At 38.5% G+C, this 21,797-nt stretch overlaps 1 protein-coding gene across 1 annotated transcript in view; it reads left to right on the forward strand.

The window, feature by feature from the left end:
* The first annotated feature begins 7,383 nt into the window (after positions 1 to 7,383).
* The window catches only part of LOC110923402 (probable LRR receptor-like serine/threonine-protein kinase At1g07650), a 34,342-nt gene continuing 19,928 nt past the window's right edge, over positions 7,384 to 21,797 (forward strand). The window contains exons 1-2 of the mRNA XM_022167507.2: positions 7,384 to 7,670; positions 7,770 to 7,923. Coding sequence (XP_022023199.1) covers positions 7,583 to 7,670; positions 7,770 to 7,923 — 242 coding nt within the window. The 5' untranslated portion in view covers positions 7,384 to 7,582. The remainder of the gene's footprint in view (positions 7,671 to 7,769; positions 7,924 to 21,797) is intronic.

Below are 21,797 nucleotides of genomic sequence, written 5' to 3' on the forward strand. Positions count from 1 at the left end.
GATCAATCGGGCAGAGTATCTAATACGTATCCAGGGGTTATGATACTTACAACGAGGCAGAGCTTCGCTAATTAGGGGGTATAATGCCCGGGTATTACTTCTACTACTCAGAAATTAAGAGAGAAAATTGAATTCTGAACGAATTGGACTGAAGGCTCGACGATCCAATTTATAGGACTGATACTGAACTCTCTCGCGGCCCGCGTCAAATAAGAACAGGTCTTACGCGGCCCGCGTTGACTCCAGGTCAACGTATAGCTTGTCCTGGTCATGATCTAGCCTCGCCACGATGATGACACGTGTCATCACCGGGCTGCGCCACCAATTGGGACACTCGCGGCCCGCGTAAACTAACGGTGTGGCCTTACGCGGCCCGCCTAGACTTAAGAAACCAAAGGAGTCCGGTTCTAGCTTTCATACGGCCCGCGTAAGGGTTTGGGGTGGGTCTACGCGGCCCGCCTCAACTTACTATTTCTTGTTTTTCATTTATTTTTAATGCTATATTATATTTCGGGCTCGGTTTTCACATATGTGGTGTATTTTAGGAAGTGTGGGGGTGTCAAGGGTGTTTTAGGAGAGTTGTTATATTTTGGGTATCACTCCTGAGTGATTTGGTAAAATATATAGTGCACTCACACTTAAATATAGTAACCCAATTCTACCTTATCCCTACGTCACGAGACAGAACCCCAACGAATTTAGGCAGAGCCTTGACATACGTTACGGGGCCCTACGTCAGTCGGACAGGGTATCGGTGATAGGGGTTACAACACTTAAAATGGGGTAGGGTTTTGTTTATTAGCGGTGTAATACTTTAAATAAAATATGGAATATGTATATGAGTACGAAAGAAAAGAAGGATCTGAGCATTTAGAAGGTAGGATAGTGTTTGCTATATATACTAAATGTAAATCTTAACATTCACGCAAAGAAGTTGTCTGGCAGTTGTAAATTGAGCCACGTGTATTATCATTTAATTCATTTCATGATGCATGCATGTTTGTTTTCAATTTCTCATAACTTAATTTCTTTTCATATAAACGTACACATGGATTTCAAAATGTAAGTTATAAAAGTTTATTATTTTATTATTATAATTAATTTAACTACTTCACTTATTTAGCGCTTATAACATATAAAATATAACGTTTTATAAAATAATGAATATGCCATTAGGACGAGCATATTTTTATCTACATTTTGAACCAAGTTTCATTAAAAACGGAGTAGGTCCAAATATAATGTATTTAGTTATTAAACAGTTCCTATGGTTGCCAAACACTTTATATTTTTATTGGTCAATTTACCCATGATGCATTCTTTTAATAACATAAGTTTTTATATATTTTTATATAGATAAAAATTTTGGGAATGTTACAGTTATTTTCTTTTTGAACATTTTTCTCATTTTTAATTTTTTGTTTCTGTTCCATTTTCTTCTTCAAAGGTTTTTGCTTAGAGCATTCTCCCTTTTCAGTCGATTGTAGAACAGTTTTCTGAAATTTTAATTTTAATTTCAAAAACAATTTTTGTTTTTCAATTTTTTTCATTTTCATCATCAAATTTCTCATCACAGTCTTCAACTTTGACATTGTCAAAGTTTGTGACATCGTCACTTATTGGAACAGAATTGATCGGTTTTGAACATGGAAAATTCAAATACTCTGAAGAAGTCACAAAACCTTTCAATTTCGTTTCAAGCTCGTTGATTTTCTTTCGAGCTTGCTCACCTTCTTTTTCAAGTTGAATAATCTTCTGAAGATGAGAATTTATCATTTTTTGCTTTTCGATGTTATTTTTACTAAACACATCTCTCCCATCTTCAAGAGTTTTTATTTGACTTTGAAAATCTTTTTCAATTTTTCTTTTTCATTTTCTAAATTTTTTATTTGAATTTTCAAATCATTTTCTGAATTTTTAAAAATTTTATTTTCTAATGTCAAACTCTCTAAATCCCTCAAGAGTTTGGCATTTTCAGATTTCATATTTTCACAATTTAAGCACTTTTCAGTCATCTTTACAGCTTCAGCTTTCTTCTCAACCTTGATAGCTGAAATATCTTTAACCTGCTCCTCTACCTCTTGAACAATCTCCTCAGATTTGACTTTTACTTCATCAGTTGCTGCTTCATGATTCTTCTCTCCTGAATCAGTCTTCAATTTTCTAATCTTTTGTAATTCAAATTCTTGAGCTTGAATCTTCTCGACGAACGTGCTCAAATTGAATCCAAGATATCCAAAACTATTTTTCCAAGCCGACAAATATGTATTCCACTCATCACGCGGTAAAGCATTTGCCAACTTGTCAACCCATTTCTCATCCATTTGATTAATGTTCCAATGCCCCATCTCTAAATGCAACTCGACATACCTTTCGATCAACTCATCAGTTGATTCTCCCTTGATACCTGTAAAATTATCAAATTTGTTCAGTGCTATATAAATCTCAGAACTCATGTTTAGGTATTAAACGATTCACAAAAACATATTTTCAAACAGTACAAAATTTCACAAAATCAAACGACTATCCGATTGAATATCAAAGATTAGGCAACAGTGGATCGAGTGTGGATTCGCTCAGGCAAGTATCCGATGCTTGAGAAATACCTGAAACACGGACAAATAAAACTGACTAGGACCGAGCGGTAATCCGTTCGAATTGCCACTCGAATTGTTGCACTTTAAACCTTTGAACAAATACAATCTCTTGAATCGGATTGTTACTGAATGTGATACCAAACCTTTCAAACTAGAAATCTTATACAATTTCACAAGCAACCTGTTCACTTACACTTTATTGGTACTTTGAAAACAATAGCCAACACTACTAAATGATCACATGACAATCAATATTCAAATGCCAACAACTTTGATAGTAAACACCTTCTGATTGGACCAAACCTTTTAAATGTTCAACAAATTGATTGGGCCAAAATTTTAGGTTTTAATGAAAAAATGCAATATACCCACATCAACAACAACATACATCAACAACATAATCAATATGGCCGACATCTCGTTTAAAGACTACTAATGGATGATGATGGTGATTGAGCCATTGAACCTCATTTGATGATGATTGAGCCGTACAATAATAACATCAAACCGATAACATCAATTGTTACACTTGTTATAAGTTTTTTAATTGGGCCACACAATTTACACCACAAAAACTATGATTGGGCTGTAAACTAATCAAATCATGGGCTGCCACACTATAGTGATTCTTTAATCTCTCATTGGACCGTAAATGTTTTATGTTTGTCACATATAGGATTGGACCTTTACTTCCACATAAACCGACTAGTTAATGATTTGACAAAACTTAAAACTTCAGACACTTAACCGCACATGGGCCGAACAAAATGCTTACACTTATCCACACATCAAAATGGCACTAGTTTAATTGTGACACTAGTTGATCTCATTGGACCGTTCTTTTGACACTTATCCACACATGGGCCGGTGCCAAAGATCCTTTTGACAAACTGATTGTCACTGTTTTCTTTTAATTCAACACAATTTAATTGGACCTTCAAACTAGTGTTGCCGACATCATCAATTACTGATCTGAAAACTTCAGATGATTTTTTATTTCATTTGACCGATGAACCTACATGCAAAGTTTCGATAACACCTGTTATGAATATCACATGCAACCTTTTCTATTCGAAAACTGATTGGCCAAGCATTTAATAAACTGCTATATCACATGACTTTAATTGAATGCCCGACAATCTTTAAATGTTCAGACAATACGACGACAGTTCAAGCGTGATAAGCGAAACCACTATTGGACCATATGAGCGGAACCTTTTGGAAACCACAAAAGCGAAACCTTTTGGTCGTATGAGCGGAACCTTTGGTTCACAAAAGCGAAACCTGTCGTATGAGCAGAACCTTTGGTTCACAAAAGCGAAACCTAAAGCGAAACCTGTCGTATGAGCGGAACCTTTGGTTCACAAAAGCGAAACCTCTCTGATAATGACGCGAAATCGAACCGAAAATCTTCAATTTCTCCTAAACGGCTAGGAATTTGGATCTGAAACTTGGTAGGGTTATAGATCAGGTGTTTTCGCACAACATATAAAAAAATCAACGATTTGGACCGTAAAATCCCGTTCAATTTGACGAATTTCAGTAAAAACGTGATAAAAGTGAAAAAAAATGAAGAATTAGATGAAATTCGGATCTGAAATCGCTGAAAACTGGTACGAATTAATGCGTTTGATCAAAGCAATCGAGCTCCTAGCTCTGATACCACTTGTAGGACTGGTTTTGACACCGTTCGATTGTGTAACGAACGTTCGACGTGCGGAATCCGTGAACGTGCGTGACCGAACACACAATAATGTACTAGAACCGTGATTTTATTGAAGAATATGACGTGTCCGATACAAAAATCACGTAGAGAGAGCTTTCACACCCTAGACTTTCTCTCTCTAGACTTGAATCTCCAAAATCACAAAATGAGCTAAAAAGTCTTACACTTTAAATCTAAAGCTCCTATTTATAGGCCTTGGGATTAATGAGATTTCTCATTAATTACCAAAATGACACCTTGCTAATTCTATCTAAATATTACAATAAGAGCTTGATTTCTTCGGTTTCTCGCTACGGCTCGGATTGACGAAGGCGATAGACATTAATGAACTAACAAAACATTAGAGATACCTTATATAACAAACTAGTATGTAAAGTGTCTATGAACATATCATTAATGTTTTGCAAGGACATTAATATATGCGGTGACATTGGAAGCACTCAACCCTAGTGAATTTCCTCTTATCCACCTAGTTGGAACAACAAAAGCACTATATGGGCCACACAAGGACCCAAGAGTGGGGCTTGCTACACCCGATAGATCTACCACTCTTGCCTCGCGGTCTTATACAAGATTAATGGCACTTAAGAGAGATACTATTCACTCACATGATCTAACAGTTCATTCCCTAGCTAAACTATACCATTGAGACATGTATTTCACCCCCGAGCGTTATAAATCCAAAAAATAGTTAAGAGAAAAGGGGGACATGAACTCGCAGCTTTGAATTCTTGAGAGAGATGTATGCTAGCAACGTGTTCCAACGTGAGTTACCTACAAGTGTTCTAACTTCACTACTCACTTCGGTCTTTTCTATACCTTGTACTCGTTGCTCATCTTGAACGTTTATTATTTTCGTTTTATTTTTGGAACACTTGTGTATTTTAATAATATGTTGGCATTTGTTTCTAGTATACTTTGGTTCGAGACTTTATACTTGTTTCACAAATATAATATCGTATGTCTTTTATGGATATAAGTGTTAAAAGTATTTATTTTTAACGTCGTAAATACGTTGTCGTGTACGACATCCTTTTGAGAGTACACTTCAACAAGTGTATGTGAGTACATCATCATGTACCTGAGTCTTTTATACGTATACATATACCGTATCTATACTTGTATTTGCGTGTTCTATACGTGTACGTATACCGTATTTGTACGTATTGGTATACCGTATTATACGTGTAGGTATATCGTAATTATACGTGTAGGTATACCGTATTACGTGTAAGTACACCGTATTTATACTATAGGTATACCGTATTATACGTGTAGGTATACCGTATTATACGTGTGGGTATATCGTATTTATATTTTATTTTTACAATATACATTTATAAAAATATACATGTATTTTTCATTGGGTCTAGTCCACATCTATACGTGTAAGTAGGTGGAAATTGAGTTTCCCGTACGGATTCAAGTGTAGATGGAGTTTGTGATAGAGGAGTGAGTGGCTGTTGTGGAACCCTAAAAGGTAGGTTGTCAAGAAGATGATTGTATGCTAATATATGCGCATCCTTAAAAAGTGGTTGTGTAGGTCAACTCGGAGGATCAAGATAAACCTACTCCCTTGTTGTATAACACACACACGAGTGCGGAATCCAAGTGTGTGTGTAAACTAAGCCAAAGAACACGCAAATACAAGAAAGAGTTAAAGATTAAAGCTCAATGTATTAAACCAGAAGAGTTTTGTTACAAATATTACAAGAATGCTCTCAAACTATAATGGGTGTGCTCTCATGTCTAAATTGTGCTGCAAGTGTCTATTTATAGCCAAGAACCCAGTAAACACCACGAATGATACAAGTTGAGGCCCACTAACAAATGATCCTTCGTGAATCCTCTACGGAAGAAAACGAAACCATAAAAAATCAGAGTCCGAAAAGGGAAAACAAAAGCGGATCGCCGTGTACATCCGTAGACAAACGAAGAAGAGTTGGTGTTGACGAAAGCCTGACTTTCGATTTCAGAGAATTCGGTTACATGTATATTTTGATTTTTTTATTGTAAAAATACATTCCATAACTATAACATATTTTTTAAATGTATATTTTTTGATAGGTATCAACTAACATAATGCCAATTTTTGTAACCGAATTAACGATATTTATCACAATACTTTGTGACGAGATTTCTATCAGAAAAATGATAGTCTCTCGTCTAAATGGCATGAAATAAAAACCACCATGACCGCCTTCAATGGCCACTACAATAACCTAAAGAACAACCCAAAAAGTGGCGAAACGAATACCGATTTGTTGACGCGTGCGATGTCCTTGTATTCGGAAGGAAAAAAAGGGGCCACCTTTAAATATATTCATTGTTAGTGCATTGCGAAAAAAAACTCGCCAAAATGAGCATGGGAACCTTTAGCGGGACAATCGTCCTCCAAGAGGTCAAAAAGTTGTTCCTCCACTAGTCGCTCGGATGCTCGTACCGACTTTGAGATCAACTTAAGCTACAATGATTTTGAAGCCGAACGACACCGGGAAGAGATAAAGATCGATCACCTTGAAGTCAAAGAGCGGGAAACGTACATGAAACTAAAAAAAGAAATCATGGATAAATATCATACCTAGTCTCGGTTATTTTAGATTATGTTTTTATGTTTCGTTTTTTAAGTTTAAATTATGTAATCGATTTTTTGAGTAATGCAATCTTTTTTTATTATTTAAATTTCGTAAGTGTTTTCATTACTGATAATTATTGTATTAGTAATAAGCTATTCTTTTATAAAAATTAATAGATAATATATAATTATTAAATAAAAATATAATAAAAAATATGCGTCACATGTTGAATAACGCTCATTCTTTAAGCTCCTCCACACCGTGTGATCTACTTATGAAATGACAAATATGATGTTTTATGACTTTTTACAATTTAAAGAAAATTTGGACTAGAACACCGTTCTATTATTTAAACACTATGTAGTATACGGGTATCAAACCTAGTTTTTGATAAACAATATTGAGATGAAAAGAAAAAAAAAAGTCAAATAGAGTAGTTATATATCGTCTTTCCCGAAGTCAAACAAACCCATATGTGATGATATCCTCTTTTCCGAAACACCCTATGGAGAAAAAGGACGATCAATTGTTTTTCAACAATGGAATTTAGTCACCACATGAGCTGCTTCATGCCTCCAAACCAACCCTAATCTCTATCTCCACCGCCACAATTGATTTCTCTATCAGCAGCTATAAGATGAACAACCGTATGTACTCAACTCGATCATCCAGCAAACAGCATCATGAAGACGCTCTTATATTTCTCAATTTCCTTAATTTTATACTCACAGTTTTTATTCACACAATCAGCAAAGCTAGATACGCAAGAAGGTACGTGTTTGTTTTCTATTTTCACTGATTACTTGGTTTGCACCATTGAGGAACGAAAGAAGGATTAACGGTGATTGCTGTGTGTGTGAACTGATGCAGTGAAGGTACTGAAACAAATTTGGGGAAAGTTGGGGCTGGAGGACAAGAATGAATGGGACTTTGAAAAGGATCCGTGCAGTCCAGGAAGATGGAACTTCTTTGTTGTCTGCGATTGCTCTTTTGAAAGTAATACCACCTGTCGTGTTACTCAAATGTACGTATTCCGATCTTATTCTGGTAGTTTGCTAGCAAAATGTGAATTGGGGAAGACGAAGTCATGTTCTTAATATTTTAAGGAAATCCATTGAATCTGCATTTGGGATTTTAGAAATATAATTAATCTGAATAATCTTTTGATTTCATCGTTTACCTTACCCTACATCTCAGAAAACTAGTAAACGATCACAAATACTCTGCTTTACACTAATAAATCTAAACTACTCTGTTTGAACTTCGACCTCTCCTGGCGTGGAGGCTCTTTCATGCCAGGAACACCACCCCGGACATGGCGTGGAGGGCGGCGTTGTGGTGAGGGCGGAGGATTCTCCACCGGCGTGGGGAGCTTAGGTTTAATGATGTGGAGGCTTTTCATTGGTCAGTGGATTTTGATTGGTTCTTGTTTTTTTTTTTGGGTTTATAAAAACGCCAGTAACCACGCCGCTTCCACTCGTCCCTTTTTTGCATTACGTCACTTTTCAGACGCGTGCTGACGTAGCAGCCACATGTCAAATAATGCAACTCTTTCATGCCCCCTCTCCGTATAGGTGGTGTTTGTTTTTGAAGAGGTAAGAGGTCTGCAGTCTGCGGACCACATCTGCAGGAGAAGAGGTGGACTAAAAGACTGTAGTCTGCAAGGAGAAGAGTGTTTGTTTAAGACCCATCTCTCCTCTTTTCACTTCTCAGAACCACCACTCTCCTCTTTTCACTTCTCCTCAGCTTCTTCTCTGAACCCTTCATCTACCACCACCACCACAAAACTAAGCCTGACCGGAACAACCCAAACTTGAACCAAAAACCCGACACCACCGTGCCATCGGGTTCCGGTCGCCAGTAAACGGCTTGTCGACCATCCGCCGCTGCTCGAGTCACAACCACCACTGAAACACCACCATCGATTCCGGCGGGTTTTACTGCCGTCATGAACCACCATCACCACTACCGCACTTCAATCGGAGAAACCGACTTTAAATTCATGCTCGGAAGGGGTGTTTTAGGGGGGGTATACCCTGGTTCCGCCGGAAAAAACACGTCGGAATTCCACTGTCACCGCCGTGAGCGGCGGCGCCGTCGCCGGAGTTGTCACCGTCCTCCCCCTACTTCTGTCGTGCCTTTGATGAAGATGAAAGAATGTGCAGATGGTTGAGAAGAGGTTTGAAGAGGCTGGTCCATGTCTTCTCCAAGAAGAGGACGCGCAGACATTTTTTAGTAAAATGTCTTCCGAAAAACAAACGCACTTCCGACCTCTATGTCTGCCCTTAGTCTTCTTGGCGCAGACAGAAGTGGTCAGGAGGAGCTTCTCACAAAAAACAAACACCCCTTTAATATTTTAAGGAAATCTATTGAATCTGCATTTGGGATTTTAGAAATATAAAAAGAAATAATTAATCAGAATAATCTTTTGATTTCATCGTTGACCTTAATTACCCTACTTCTCAGAAAAACTTGTAAACGATCACAAATACTCTTCTTTACACTAATAAATCCAAACTACTCCCTTGTGTGGTTTGAACTTCGACCTCTCCTGGCGTGGAGGCTCTTTCATTGGTCAGTGGATTTTTATTGGTTATTGTTTTTTTTTTATTTTATCTTTGGTTTTATAAAAACGCCACTAACCACGCCGCTTCCACTCATCTCTTTTTTCCTTTACGCCACTTTTCTAACGCGTACTGACATGACAAACACATGTCAAATAACGCCACTCTTTCATGCTCCCCACTCCGTATATAGTCTAGAAGACAAAATGCTTTTAACAAGTGGGCTAGCCCTATATTGACCTATCTATACTATATAATTTAAAAAAAAATGTTGGGGACAATTATCACCGTTATAGGTCATCTACTTTATGGTTTTCCCACTTCTCTTTTCTAATTATCATTTAACCATTGGTAGTTAGTATATTCATTTCTTTTTTTTTTGAACCGCAAATTTCTTTTATTCCTGTCGACTGTGGGACTTGAACCCCAAACCTTCTTCTTCCAAGGTGTTTAAAGGTTTTGCCTTTGCCAATGAACTACTACCCCATTGGTAGTTATTATATTCATAAACAAGTGAATCTGATATTAAACAAATTATGATTTTTTTAAATAAACTTTATTTTAACTTAACGAAATTTATAAATATCACGTAAAAGTTCAGTTCTTAAAGATATCTTGACGACTTTATGTATTAGCCAGATGATATGCATAGTTTTATTCAACTAGTGTATTACACGGGATTTTAACATAGTTTATATTTTATATTTGATATTATTAATTATACTTTCTGCTTCATATATTCTGCCAAGATCTCATTTTTTTTAAACAAAATGTTTTTATTCAGCTCCAGATTTTAGTGATTAACATTGATTCTCTTTTTATTAGTTATCCTGAACCATCAAAAAGTAAGTCTGAAAATCCAAAAACATCGAAAAATTTCAAAAACACAAAAACAATAGAAAATCAAAAATGAGTTTCCTGGCGAGCAAAAGAGAAAATGATAGTACATCAGTGGTCTATCCTAACCTCTTTAAACCTTAAATGAAAAACGATAAGCAGCTCTATATAAGATGTATCGGTAGGCTCACAATCATTTTAAAGTGTGCAGGGTGATATAAATCTTAATCGACTGAAGACCAGGTGGGAACCATTCATTGGCATATGGTCTTAGTACCGAAATTTCGTTTGATAGATTGCCGAGGTTCTGAGATATTCGGTCTTTATGCTGCTTATCATCTGGGTATCATGGTTGTATCTTTTACCGAAAAATAACGGGGACGCAAGTCTAGATCTTCCATGATACTATACATACGTGTACATATTACATACTGCATTCGACCTCAATAAGTGATAAACAATCACATGTCCATATCAAATAAGTGATAAAATATCACATTTTTCCGGGTGTCAAGTTCGTCTCTCTGCTGTACGGAAGTACTGACCTGTTCACGGACTTGCACCTGTGCCCTCATGCATACGAAAATCAAGTTCCTCATCAATAAGTGATTATATCACAAAGGACTTGTTTTCAATTCAAAATAAGTGAGTATCTCACGATTTATACGGTCAAACAGATGATAATCGGTATACTCACCGGTAAGATGAACTCTCGTGCATACCTTGATACGGGAATGTGTCGTGATGTGGATGAACACCGGTCGGTAAGTATAAATCATACGTTAACGTATCCTCTAAACATGATTACATCTGATAAGTTGAGCTTAAGTGGACAACAATACCGATAATTGTTATAGGATGCTTATCTTAATGTTAACTAACTGAACAACAAGAGTGTTTTGGCATGACCGTACACTGATATGATTCTCTTACCCTCGAAACTCGCAAAAAGAATGTTTGTATATATTTATTTATTTACTGCTTAACTTTTATTATTTCTTTTAAACAGTTTCGTCGTTTGGTGCATATCAGCACGACATTAGCGGTGATGTCGTTTGATAACACTCAAAGGATCTTAAATTGTTGTCTTTTAATTTCAAAATACCAAAAAGATTTTAGGCTTGTTTTAATATAAACTTTATAAAAGCCAAAAAGATTTTATTTCTGCTTTATTTTCGATCGTACGATGTTGGAGCTCAAGTCTTCGTTACCTGAAACCTGACTGAAAACCGAACTGACTAAATCTTCATAAACGGTCGAAATTTGCATGTTTTGAAAGTTAAAAACTAAAATTGACAAATTTTATTAAACTTTCAAACTGTCGGACGGTGTTTGATTATGACATGGTCATTCGTGTGTCATTTGTTTATACTATATTCCAAGCAATTGTTCTCATTACGCGTTTAGTTTTCTTGCATGTGCAGATTCTAAAGGCTAGGAGAACATGGTCGTTGACGAGCTTTGGAATGAAGACACGAAGGCACTCAATGAATGAAGATGATCGAGTTGCCGCTGGCCATCATCATCACCTCAAGGATCTTACTTCATAAAGTTAAAGTCTTTTCACGAGCATAACTCAAGGGGGAGCTTATGTTAAGGGGGAGTTTGTCAACACACTTCCTACATGATACGGGTAGTTTGTTGATACACTCTCTACTTTCAAGACGTGAAGACTTTGAAGATCCTCCGACATTGAAGACTTGAAAGGACATCAGAGTCTTGAAGACCTGAAGACCAAAGACCGTCGAAGTTCAAGACGAGTCTACACCTTTAGAAGAACAAGACAAAGCTTAAAGATCAAAGACAAAGCTACAGCCAAGGGGGAGTTTGTTGGTGCACTTGTGTCTGTACTTTGTCTGTATTGGGTCTGTATGTAAACGATGTCCTTAGTAGTCAAATGTTGTCCAAGTCAAACCGGAGGATGGTTGACTTGGTCAACTTACAGACTACTAAGGACATCGTTTACATACAGACCCAATACAGACAAAGTACAGACACAAGTGCACCAACAAACTCCCCCTTGGCTGTAGCTTTGTCTTTGATCTTTAAGCTTTGTCTTGTTCTTCTAAAGGTGTAGACTCGTCTTGAACTTCGACGGTCTTTGGTCTTCAGGTCTTCAAGACTCTGATGTCCTTTCAAGTCTTCAATGTCGGAGGATCTTCAAAGTCTTCACGTCTTGAAAGTAGAGAGTGTATCAACAAACTACCCGTATCATGTAGGAAGTGTGTTGACAAACTCCCCCTTAACATAAGCTCCCCCTTGAGTTATGCTCGTGAAAAGACTTTAACTTTATGAAGTAAGATCCTTGAGGTGATGATGATGGCCAGCGGCAACTCGATCATCTTCATTCATTGAGTGCCTTCGTGTCTTCATTCCAAAGCTCGTCAACGACCATGTTCTCCTAGCCTTTAGAATCTGCACATGCAAGAAAACTAAACGCGTAATGAGAACAATTGCTTGGAATATAGTATAAACAAATGACACACGAATGACCATGTCATAATCAAACACCGTCCGACAGTTTGAAAGTTTAATAAAATTTGTCAATTTTAGTTTTTAACTTTCAAAACATGCAAATTTCGACCGTTTATGAAGATTTAGTCAGTTCGGTTTTCAGTCAGGTTTCAGGTAACGAAGACTTGAGCTCCAACATCGTACGATCGAAAATAAAGCAGAAATAAAATCTTTTTGGCTTTTATAAAGTTTATATTAAAACAAGCCTAAAATCTTTTTGGTATTTTGAAATTAAAAGACAACAATTTAAGATCCTTTGAGTGTTATCAAACGACATCACCGCTAATGTCGTGCTGATATGCACCAAACGACGAAACTGTTTAAAAGAAATAATAAAAGTTAAGCAGTAAATAAATAAATATATACAAACATTCTTTTTGCGAGTTTCGAGGGTAAGAGAATCATATCAGTGTACGGTCATGCCAAAACACTCTTGTTGTTCAGTTAGTTAACATTAAGATAAGCATCCTATAACAATTATCGGTATTGTTGTCCACTTAAGCTCAACTTATCAGATGTAATCATGTTTAGAGGATACGTTAACGTATGATTTATACTTACCGACTGGTGTTCATCCACATCACGACACATTCCCGTATCAAGGTATGCACGAGAGTTCATCTTACCGGTGAGTATACCGATTATCATCTGTTTGACCGTATAAATTGTGAGATACTCACTTATTTTGAATTGAAAACAAGTCCTTTGTGATATAATCACTTATTGATGAGGAACTTGATTTTCGTATGCATGAGGGCACAGGTGCAAGTCCGTGAACAGGTCAGTACTTCCGTACAGCAGAGAGACGAACTTGACACCCGGAAAAATGTGATATTTTATCACTTATTTGATATGGACATGTGATTGTTTATCACTTATTGAGGTCGAATGCAGTATGTAATATGTACACGTATGTATAGTATCATGGAAGATCTAGACTTGCGTCCCCGTTATTTTTCGGTAAAAGATACAACCATGATACCCAGATGATAAGCAGCATAAAGACCGAATATCTCAGAACCTCGGCAATCTATCAAACGAAATTTCGGTACTAAGACCATATGCCAATGAATGGTTCCCACCTGGTCTTCAGTCGATTAAGATTTATATCACCCTGCACACTTTAAAATGATTGTGAGCCTACCGATACATCTTATATAGAGCTGCTTATCGTTTTTCATTTAAGGTTTAAAGAGGTTAGGATAGACCACTGATGTACTATCATTTTCTCTTTTGCTCGCCAGGAAACTCATTTTTGATTTTCTATTGTTTTTGTGTTTTTGAAATTTTTCGATGTTTTTGGATTTTCAGATATTTGGATTTACTCCCCCTAAAATCAATAAACTAAGATAAATTTAAAACACAAAGATATTTACAAAAATGATTTTCCGATGTTGGTTACTCTTGCTTGACCTTAATGCCGTTTACCAATAATAAAAAGTCAAATCTTGATTTGTCAAATGCTTTGGTAAATAAGTCGGCACGTTGGTCATCGGTGTGGACCTTAACAACATCGATTAGCCTTTTCTCAAAGCAATCACGTATGAAGTGATATTTGATTTCGATGTGTTTGGTCTTTGAATGCTGCACAGGATTTCTAGTGATATCTAAAGCAGCAGAATTATCAACGTAAATAGGAGTAGTTAGGAATTCAAAACCGTAGTCCCGCATTTGTTGTTGGATCCAAAGAACTTGGGAGCAACAACTTGAGGCAGCAATGTATTCAGCTTCGCATGTTGATGTAGCTACACACGTCTGCTTCTTGCACTGCCATGTGACTAGGCGATTTCCTAAAAACTGACATCCAGCCGTTGTGGATTTACCGTCGATTTTGCATCCGCCAAAATCAGAATCACTGAAAGCTACCAATTCAAAGTTATTATCCCTAGGGTACCACAGACCAGTGTCGGGGTACGTCTTCAAATAACGAAAAATCCTTTTGACAGCAGCAAGATGTGAGGCCTTCGGGTTAACTTGATATCTGGCAAGCAGGCACGTCGGGTACATTATGTCTGGCCTTGATGCTGTGAGGTACATGAGAGATCCGATCATGGCACGATAGATAGAAGGGCTAACAGCTTCTCCCTTCAAGTCTGGAGTAATTCCGTGATTAGTTGGCAATGGGGTACCAATGGGCGTTGCATCAGACATCTGGAACCGGCTCAAGATGTCACCAACATATTTAGTCTGATGGATGAATATCCCAGACTCCGTTTGTTGTACTTGTAGGCCCAAGAAGAAGGTCATTTCCCCCATAGCACTCATCTCGAATTTATCCTGCATAATGCGCTCGAATTCCCTACACAAGACATCATTAGTAGAACCAAAAATAATGTCATCAACGTATACCTGTACCAGAAGAAGATCTCCATCTTGTTCCTTGATGAAAAGAGTACAGTCGATAAGACCTCTACGAAAACCGTTCTCCAGCAGATAGTGAGATAAGGTTGCATACCAAGCTCGTGGTGCTTGATGAAGACCATAAAGAGCTTTGTTGAGCAACCAAACCCGATCGGGATGGATAGGATCTTCAAAACCTGGAGGCTGTTCGACGTACACCTCTTCTTCAACCACACCATGTAAAAATGCACTTTTCACGTCCATCTGATAAACCTTGAATCCTTTGAAGGACGCATAGGCTAGAAAGATTCGAATTGCTTCGAGACGTGCCACTGGTGCATAGACTTCGTTGTAGTCGATCCCTTCAATCTGACGAAAACCTTGAACGACTAAACGAGCTTTGTTTCGGATAACAACTCCGCGGTCATCCTTTTTGCATTTGAAAACCCAACGGGTACCAATCTTCTTGTATCCAGCAGGTTTCTCTACTAGTTTCCAGACACCCAGCTTCTGGAATTGTTGCAGTTCTTCCTGCATTGCTTCAACCCAAGCATTATCTTTCAAGGCTTCTTTCCATGTTCTTGGTTCTTCCTGTGAGACATAACACGCGAAAGACCAGTCGTTTTGTTGTCCGGATTCTCGAATGGCTGCATACAAGCCTGCATTGTTGTTGTTTCGCAACATGTTTCTTGTTTGTACGCCACTTTGCACATTTCCAATGATGTTTTGTTGAGGATGGGTATTATGAATCCTTGTTTCTGGATTATCTGGAACTGGAACATTTATACCCAGGTTGTTAAGATTAAGATCAACAACCAATTCAAGACCCGGAATTGACGAAGAGGATGATGCAGTAGCCTCAGCTGTTCTATGAGCATCTACTGGAGGAGTACCCTCTGAAGTACCATGAACTGCTGTTGTAGGAGCTTCTTGATCTGCATCTAGAAATTCATCATCCTCTGAAGATTCGTTCAATTCGTTTGCATCATGAAAATCCTCATTGTTGAGAGTATTGTTGTTCACCGAAGAAGATGGTTCTTGATTAACAAGAATCGGACGAACCACCGGTGAATCTGTTGCATTGTCACTCTCGAAAAACATCCTAGCCGCAGCATTTTCTTCAACGGCTTCAACATTGATCGAATTGAAGAAGTCATCGTACTCAAACATCCAAGGTTGACCCGGATTTTTGACTGGCAAAGTGTGCCTTTGTACTCTGACCTCAGACCATTCCTCGACCCTTTTAGTCTCTAGATTCCAGACTCGTAAGTTGGGAGTGGCATACCCAAGAAAGTATCCATCAATTGCTCTTGCCCCAAACTTTCCATTAGGATCGATGATAGTGCATGGAGCTCCAAACGGTTCTAGATAAGACAAATCTGGTTTCCGTTTTTGAAGAAGCTCAAAGCAGGTCTTGTTGTGTCTTTTGACTGTAAGGACTCTGTTCAATGTGTAACATGCAGAGGCCACAGCTTCAGTCCAGAATGGAATGGGTAACTGTGACTCTACCAACATTGTCCTAGCAGTCTCGATCAATGTGCGGTTCTTACGTTCAGCGACACCATTCTGTTGAGGAGTATAAGCTGCACTAAACTCATGAAGAATACCTTTTGAAGTGCAGAACTCCGTCATGGAATGATTTTTAAATTCAGTACCATTGTCGCTACGTATCCGCCTAACCTTCAACTTATATAAATTCTCAATCTGAATGATCAAGTTTTTGATAATGCCGAAGGTTTCACTCTTGTGTGCCATGAACGCAACCCAAGAAAATCTTGAATAATCATCAGTAACCACGAGGCAGTATTGATCACCCCGAATACTCTTGTGCTTGACAGGACCGAACAAATCCATGTGCAAACGTTCAAGAGGAACTGCCACTGTGTTGATCTTCTTTGTAGGGTGCTTCTTCTTTGTTTGCTTTCCTTTCTGGCACGAAACACAGATGTCTTGAAGATGGAAATTTTTGAGGGGAACACCATTCACCAATTCATTTGAAACCAAATGATTCATTTTGCGTAAGTGAATGTGACCCATTCGTCTGTGCCAAGAGATAGTGTCTTTTTCTGTGGCTTTGGAAACGAAACAAGTTGCTTGTGCAGACGTAGTAATAGCCTGGCTCATATCAAGGACGTACAAATCATTTATCCTTGGAGCCGACAAGAGAATCCATTCTTTTGGAATTTTGAAGCCGGGTTTCAGCACATAACATCCATTAGCATCAAAGTGTACTGAAAATTTCTTGTCACAAATTTGAGAAACACTGAGAAGATTGTGATCAAGTTGTTGCACAAAATTGATCTTGTCAAAGCTGACAATCCCGTTAGATATCATTCCTTCTCCCGTTATGTATCCACCTTTATCTCCAGCAAAAGCAACATAACCTCCTCTAATAGATTTAACGTCGTAGAGAAGCTTCATGTCGCCTGTCATGTGCCTGGATGCCCCACTATCAACAATCCAATGACTACTGATAGTTCCTCCTGAAGCACCCTGCACATGAACTCAAATGAATTAGTTGGAGATGGGGACCCAAGCCATTGTGGTCTTGGGTCTTCCATTTTCATCAATGACAATAACTTCTTGTCTTTGATGGTTGGTGTATTGTGATGGTCCCCCTGATTCAACAACCGTTTTTGGTTTCCAAGTCTGTTTGGTTTCACCAGTGTTTTTCTTTAAAATTTTAACTTCTTGATGATTTGAAGTTTTAGAATTTTCTGGTTTTACGACAACAGATTGTTTTTGAACCACATCGGTTTTAATCGCTTTTTCAATCTTTTTGACCTGTTGGCGTTTCTGTTTCTTTTCCCTTTCTTTTACAAGGCGGGGATCTTGTTTTGTGGAAACAGTTGGCTTACGGTCAGTTTTGCCACGGGGATCATCAACCTTTCCTTTCTGCTTATGAAGATATGGGCAGTTTCTAATAATGTGCCCAATGGTTCCACACTCAAAACATGATCTTCGTTCTACAAACCCCGAAGAATCATGTGATCGTCTAGCCGATGATGTTGAACTTTGTGAACCCGAGGTACTAGGTTTTGAACTGCTTGGTTCATTTCTTTTCTCGACAATAGCTTTCTTGACAAAATCTAAGTTAGATTGATTTTCAAACTTTTCAATTTTGTCTGTTCCCGTCGATTTCACAAAGTTAACAGTGTTCTTCTTCTTTTGATTCGGCTTCTTTTGCACTGGAGCCGGAGCTTTACCTTTGGGTTTGGTGTGATTTTGCTGTGTTGGCACTGTCGGCAATTTCTTGTTGCCAAAATGCTTTCGAACTTCAGCCTTTGGGATTGGAGGACACTGTGTGACTGTAACTTTAGGTCCTGCCTTTCCCAAGAACTTACTCGTCGAATTCTCAAAGACTTTACAGATTAAGGATTGATTAACATTCTTAATGGGAAAATCTTTGTCTGAGTAAATTTTATCATCACCAACAAGAGTGTACAGCAAATTCACACTCTCCAACTCTTGTGCAGATGAGGACTCAGTTGCAACAGTCTTAGCGGGTTGAACAGGGGGATCACATAGAATGTGATTCTCAAGAGGTATGTCCTCATTTTTGGCTACCGCATCAGACTTTGCTGGGACAGTATCATCAGATTCATCATCAGACGAATCAGCATCCTCAATTACAACTGGAGGATCTTGATTCTGTTCAGCACTCACAAATGTATCTGCTGACACATCTGAATCTGAGGATACTTCCTTTTGGTATCCGAGTCCTGCAGCAAACTCCTTAACATCTAGAGGCACAGAAGGTTCAAAGAAAACTCTGTCCTCTTCATCAGGCATGGCGTCATAATTATGTCTCACTGGTGGTGGACACTTCTTGTAGCCAATGCATGTGACATCTCTCTTTTCCTTCTGAACGTCAATGATGTGATCTAACACATAGCTAGAACTCAAATAACTGTCTAGCTTGAGTTGGATCGCATCACTTTCGGTTTTCACACAAGCCATCTCTTTTTGCATACTCTCAAGGCGAGATATATACAAATTAATATCAGTTTGTTTTCTTGAAACCATTTTAGTCAGTTCAGTTTTATCCTTCTTTAATGTTTCAATTACTGACTTAAATTCTTTTTCATGGTTTTCATAAAACATGTTGGCTTCTGTGCATTTAGAGAGATCCACAGTCAACTTCTGATTGTGGAGAAAGGTCACATCATATTTTTCTTGCAAAGCGTCATGCTTACTTTGCAAGTCACTCAAATTCTCATTCACAGTAGTATGTTTGTCTTGCAAGTCAAACAAACTAGCTTGTAAAGCATCATGTTTGCCTTGCAACTCAGACATACTTTTCTCAAGATCAGCACATCTAGCATGCAACCTAGCACATTCATCACAATTAACAGCAGTGGGTTCATCGACACATACCTGACTTGATGAACCGTCGACATTAGCCATAAAGGCTGAATGGAGAGAAGACGAAGAGTAAGCAGCTTGATCCACCAGAATAGATCTTCTTTGAGTTTCTGCTACAGCTTCCCCCAAGAGTTCATCAATGTCAATATCATCCGAAACATTAGATGTCTCACCCACATGATCATCACCAGAGTTGGATGATTCTTCATCAACACTCCTGCTGTATCCAGAGGAGTCTTCATCTTCAGACAATTCATCACCACTGGCAGAAGATTCTCCACCATTGGTGTGAACTAGCTCCTTCACAATCTGAGCAAAACATGCTGTTCCATCAGGAGCATCGCCACCCAACTGGATTGACCAGTCACAACCTTCATCCACCTGTACTGCAAGTGCTCGGTTGGTTTGGTTGTTGACAGGCACCAATGTACGATCATTGTTTCTGTTCTGCTGATTGCCTTGGTTTCTGAAGGGGTTTTGATTCCCGTGCTGGGCTGGCTTTGTGCACTCCCTTTTGAAGTGGCCCCGTTCTCCACAGTTGAAGCATTTAACAGCCTGCTTATCAAACCCATACTTGGTGTCTCGCTTACTTTCCAAGCTGGTTCTGCCAGTACTTTCCATCCAATCCTTTGCTCTTCTCACAGCACTCGCAAAGGCCCACTTGATATCCATCAAGTCCATCTCTTCCTTATCAATCTGCCTGTAATCTTCTTGTGTCAGATTAATGTTTCCAATCTGACCTTCTATCAACCCACAGTACGCGCTCACTACAGTGTTAAGCAGCTCCATGTGTTCCTTAGCTACTTCTACACTGATTTTAGAAAAACTTGAAGTGTCAAGCTGTACTGGATTTGACTTTGATTGTTGACCTGCAGCAGATGATGTTCCTCCATAACAGGCATATTGTGGTTGTTGAACAGGAGGAGGAGGAGGTGGTTGTATTGGATTTCCATACAAATCTGTGGTTGGAGGCGGCTTTACAGGAACTTGCACTGGATTGCCGTACATATCCGTGCTTGTGACAAACGCCGTTTGAAGTGGAGCATGTGAACCGGCTTTTGCAGATGAAGTAGTGGAGGTGCCATAATACATCTCTGGATTCTGTGGCACTGCAACTCTCTTTGCCTTCAACGTTTCTTCCTGATCCTTGTTCTCCAGAAGCTGCACGAAATCGTTGATATTGGTAGTTCTCAACGTTCCGTTGTACTTCAAGATTTCCAGGAAGTTATTCCATTGAGGCGGCAATGCATCGGCAAACTTCTTTACCACCTCTGTTGGAGTCGTTGTGACTTCAAAGTTTGTCAGCTCAGTAAGCAGGTGATAGAAACGGCTTGTCATATCTCCTAAGGACTCCTTATCCATACATGTGAAGCCATCAAATTCTTTCTTCAGTAGATCTCGCCGTAGTTGACGTGTGGCTTCATTACCTACTCCTCTTGTCTTCAAGGCATCCCACAGCTTCTTCGTAGTCTTGAAACTGACGAACTGATGATAAATATCCTTGCTCAGTGCTTGAGTAAGAATAGCGTATGCTTTCTTTTCTAAGTCATACGTCTTCTTTTGATCATCAGGAAGATCGGCAAATGTAGCTGTCGAAGAAGCAGCAACCTCGATAGTTTGATCGAATTCCGTAATGAACCGTAACCACAACTCTGTATTTTGACCAAGAATGTATGTATGGAAACGATCAACCCATCCTGGATATTCATGAAGATGCATCAACTTTGGAGGCCTGTTCAAACTTCCGGTTTCACTTTCGCTTAGAAGAAGACTTTGAATACTCGGAGTTTGATTTGAAACAAACGCCCATTGACCAGCTGGAGTGGCATTTGTTTGTGAGGATGTAGATACCGGAGATTCGGCCCATGATGGAGATTGACTAGTATTCATGTATTTTCCACTGTCTGGAGCCGGACTTCCCCACCAACTCGGATTCATGATAGATAAGCAAAATAAATGCTAAGTAAGAAAGATCCGAAAGATAACACAACCGAAAGATTCTGGTCGAAAGATCTGAAATCACAGAAACTTGTTAACAATAAACAAACCTCAATCGAAAGATATAACCTTGTTCGAAGGATCAACAGTACTCGAAAGATTACTGTTGACTCTCGAACAATGATTTCGAAAGATTCAAGAACTCGAAAGATTCCCTTTGAAAGATCCTTATCTTTCGAGCCAAATCCTTATCTTTCGAACAACAGATCTCGAAAGATTCACCAATACGAAGGATCCTAATCTTTCGGACACTAGTCTTTCGAAAAGATTCCTCTGTCGA

This window comes from Helianthus annuus, chromosome 17, assembly GCF_002127325.2.
Source record: "Helianthus annuus cultivar XRQ/B chromosome 17, HanXRQr2.0-SUNRISE, whole genome shotgun sequence".
NCBI classification, from domain to species: domain Eukaryota; kingdom Viridiplantae; phylum Streptophyta; class Magnoliopsida; order Asterales; family Asteraceae; genus Helianthus; species Helianthus annuus.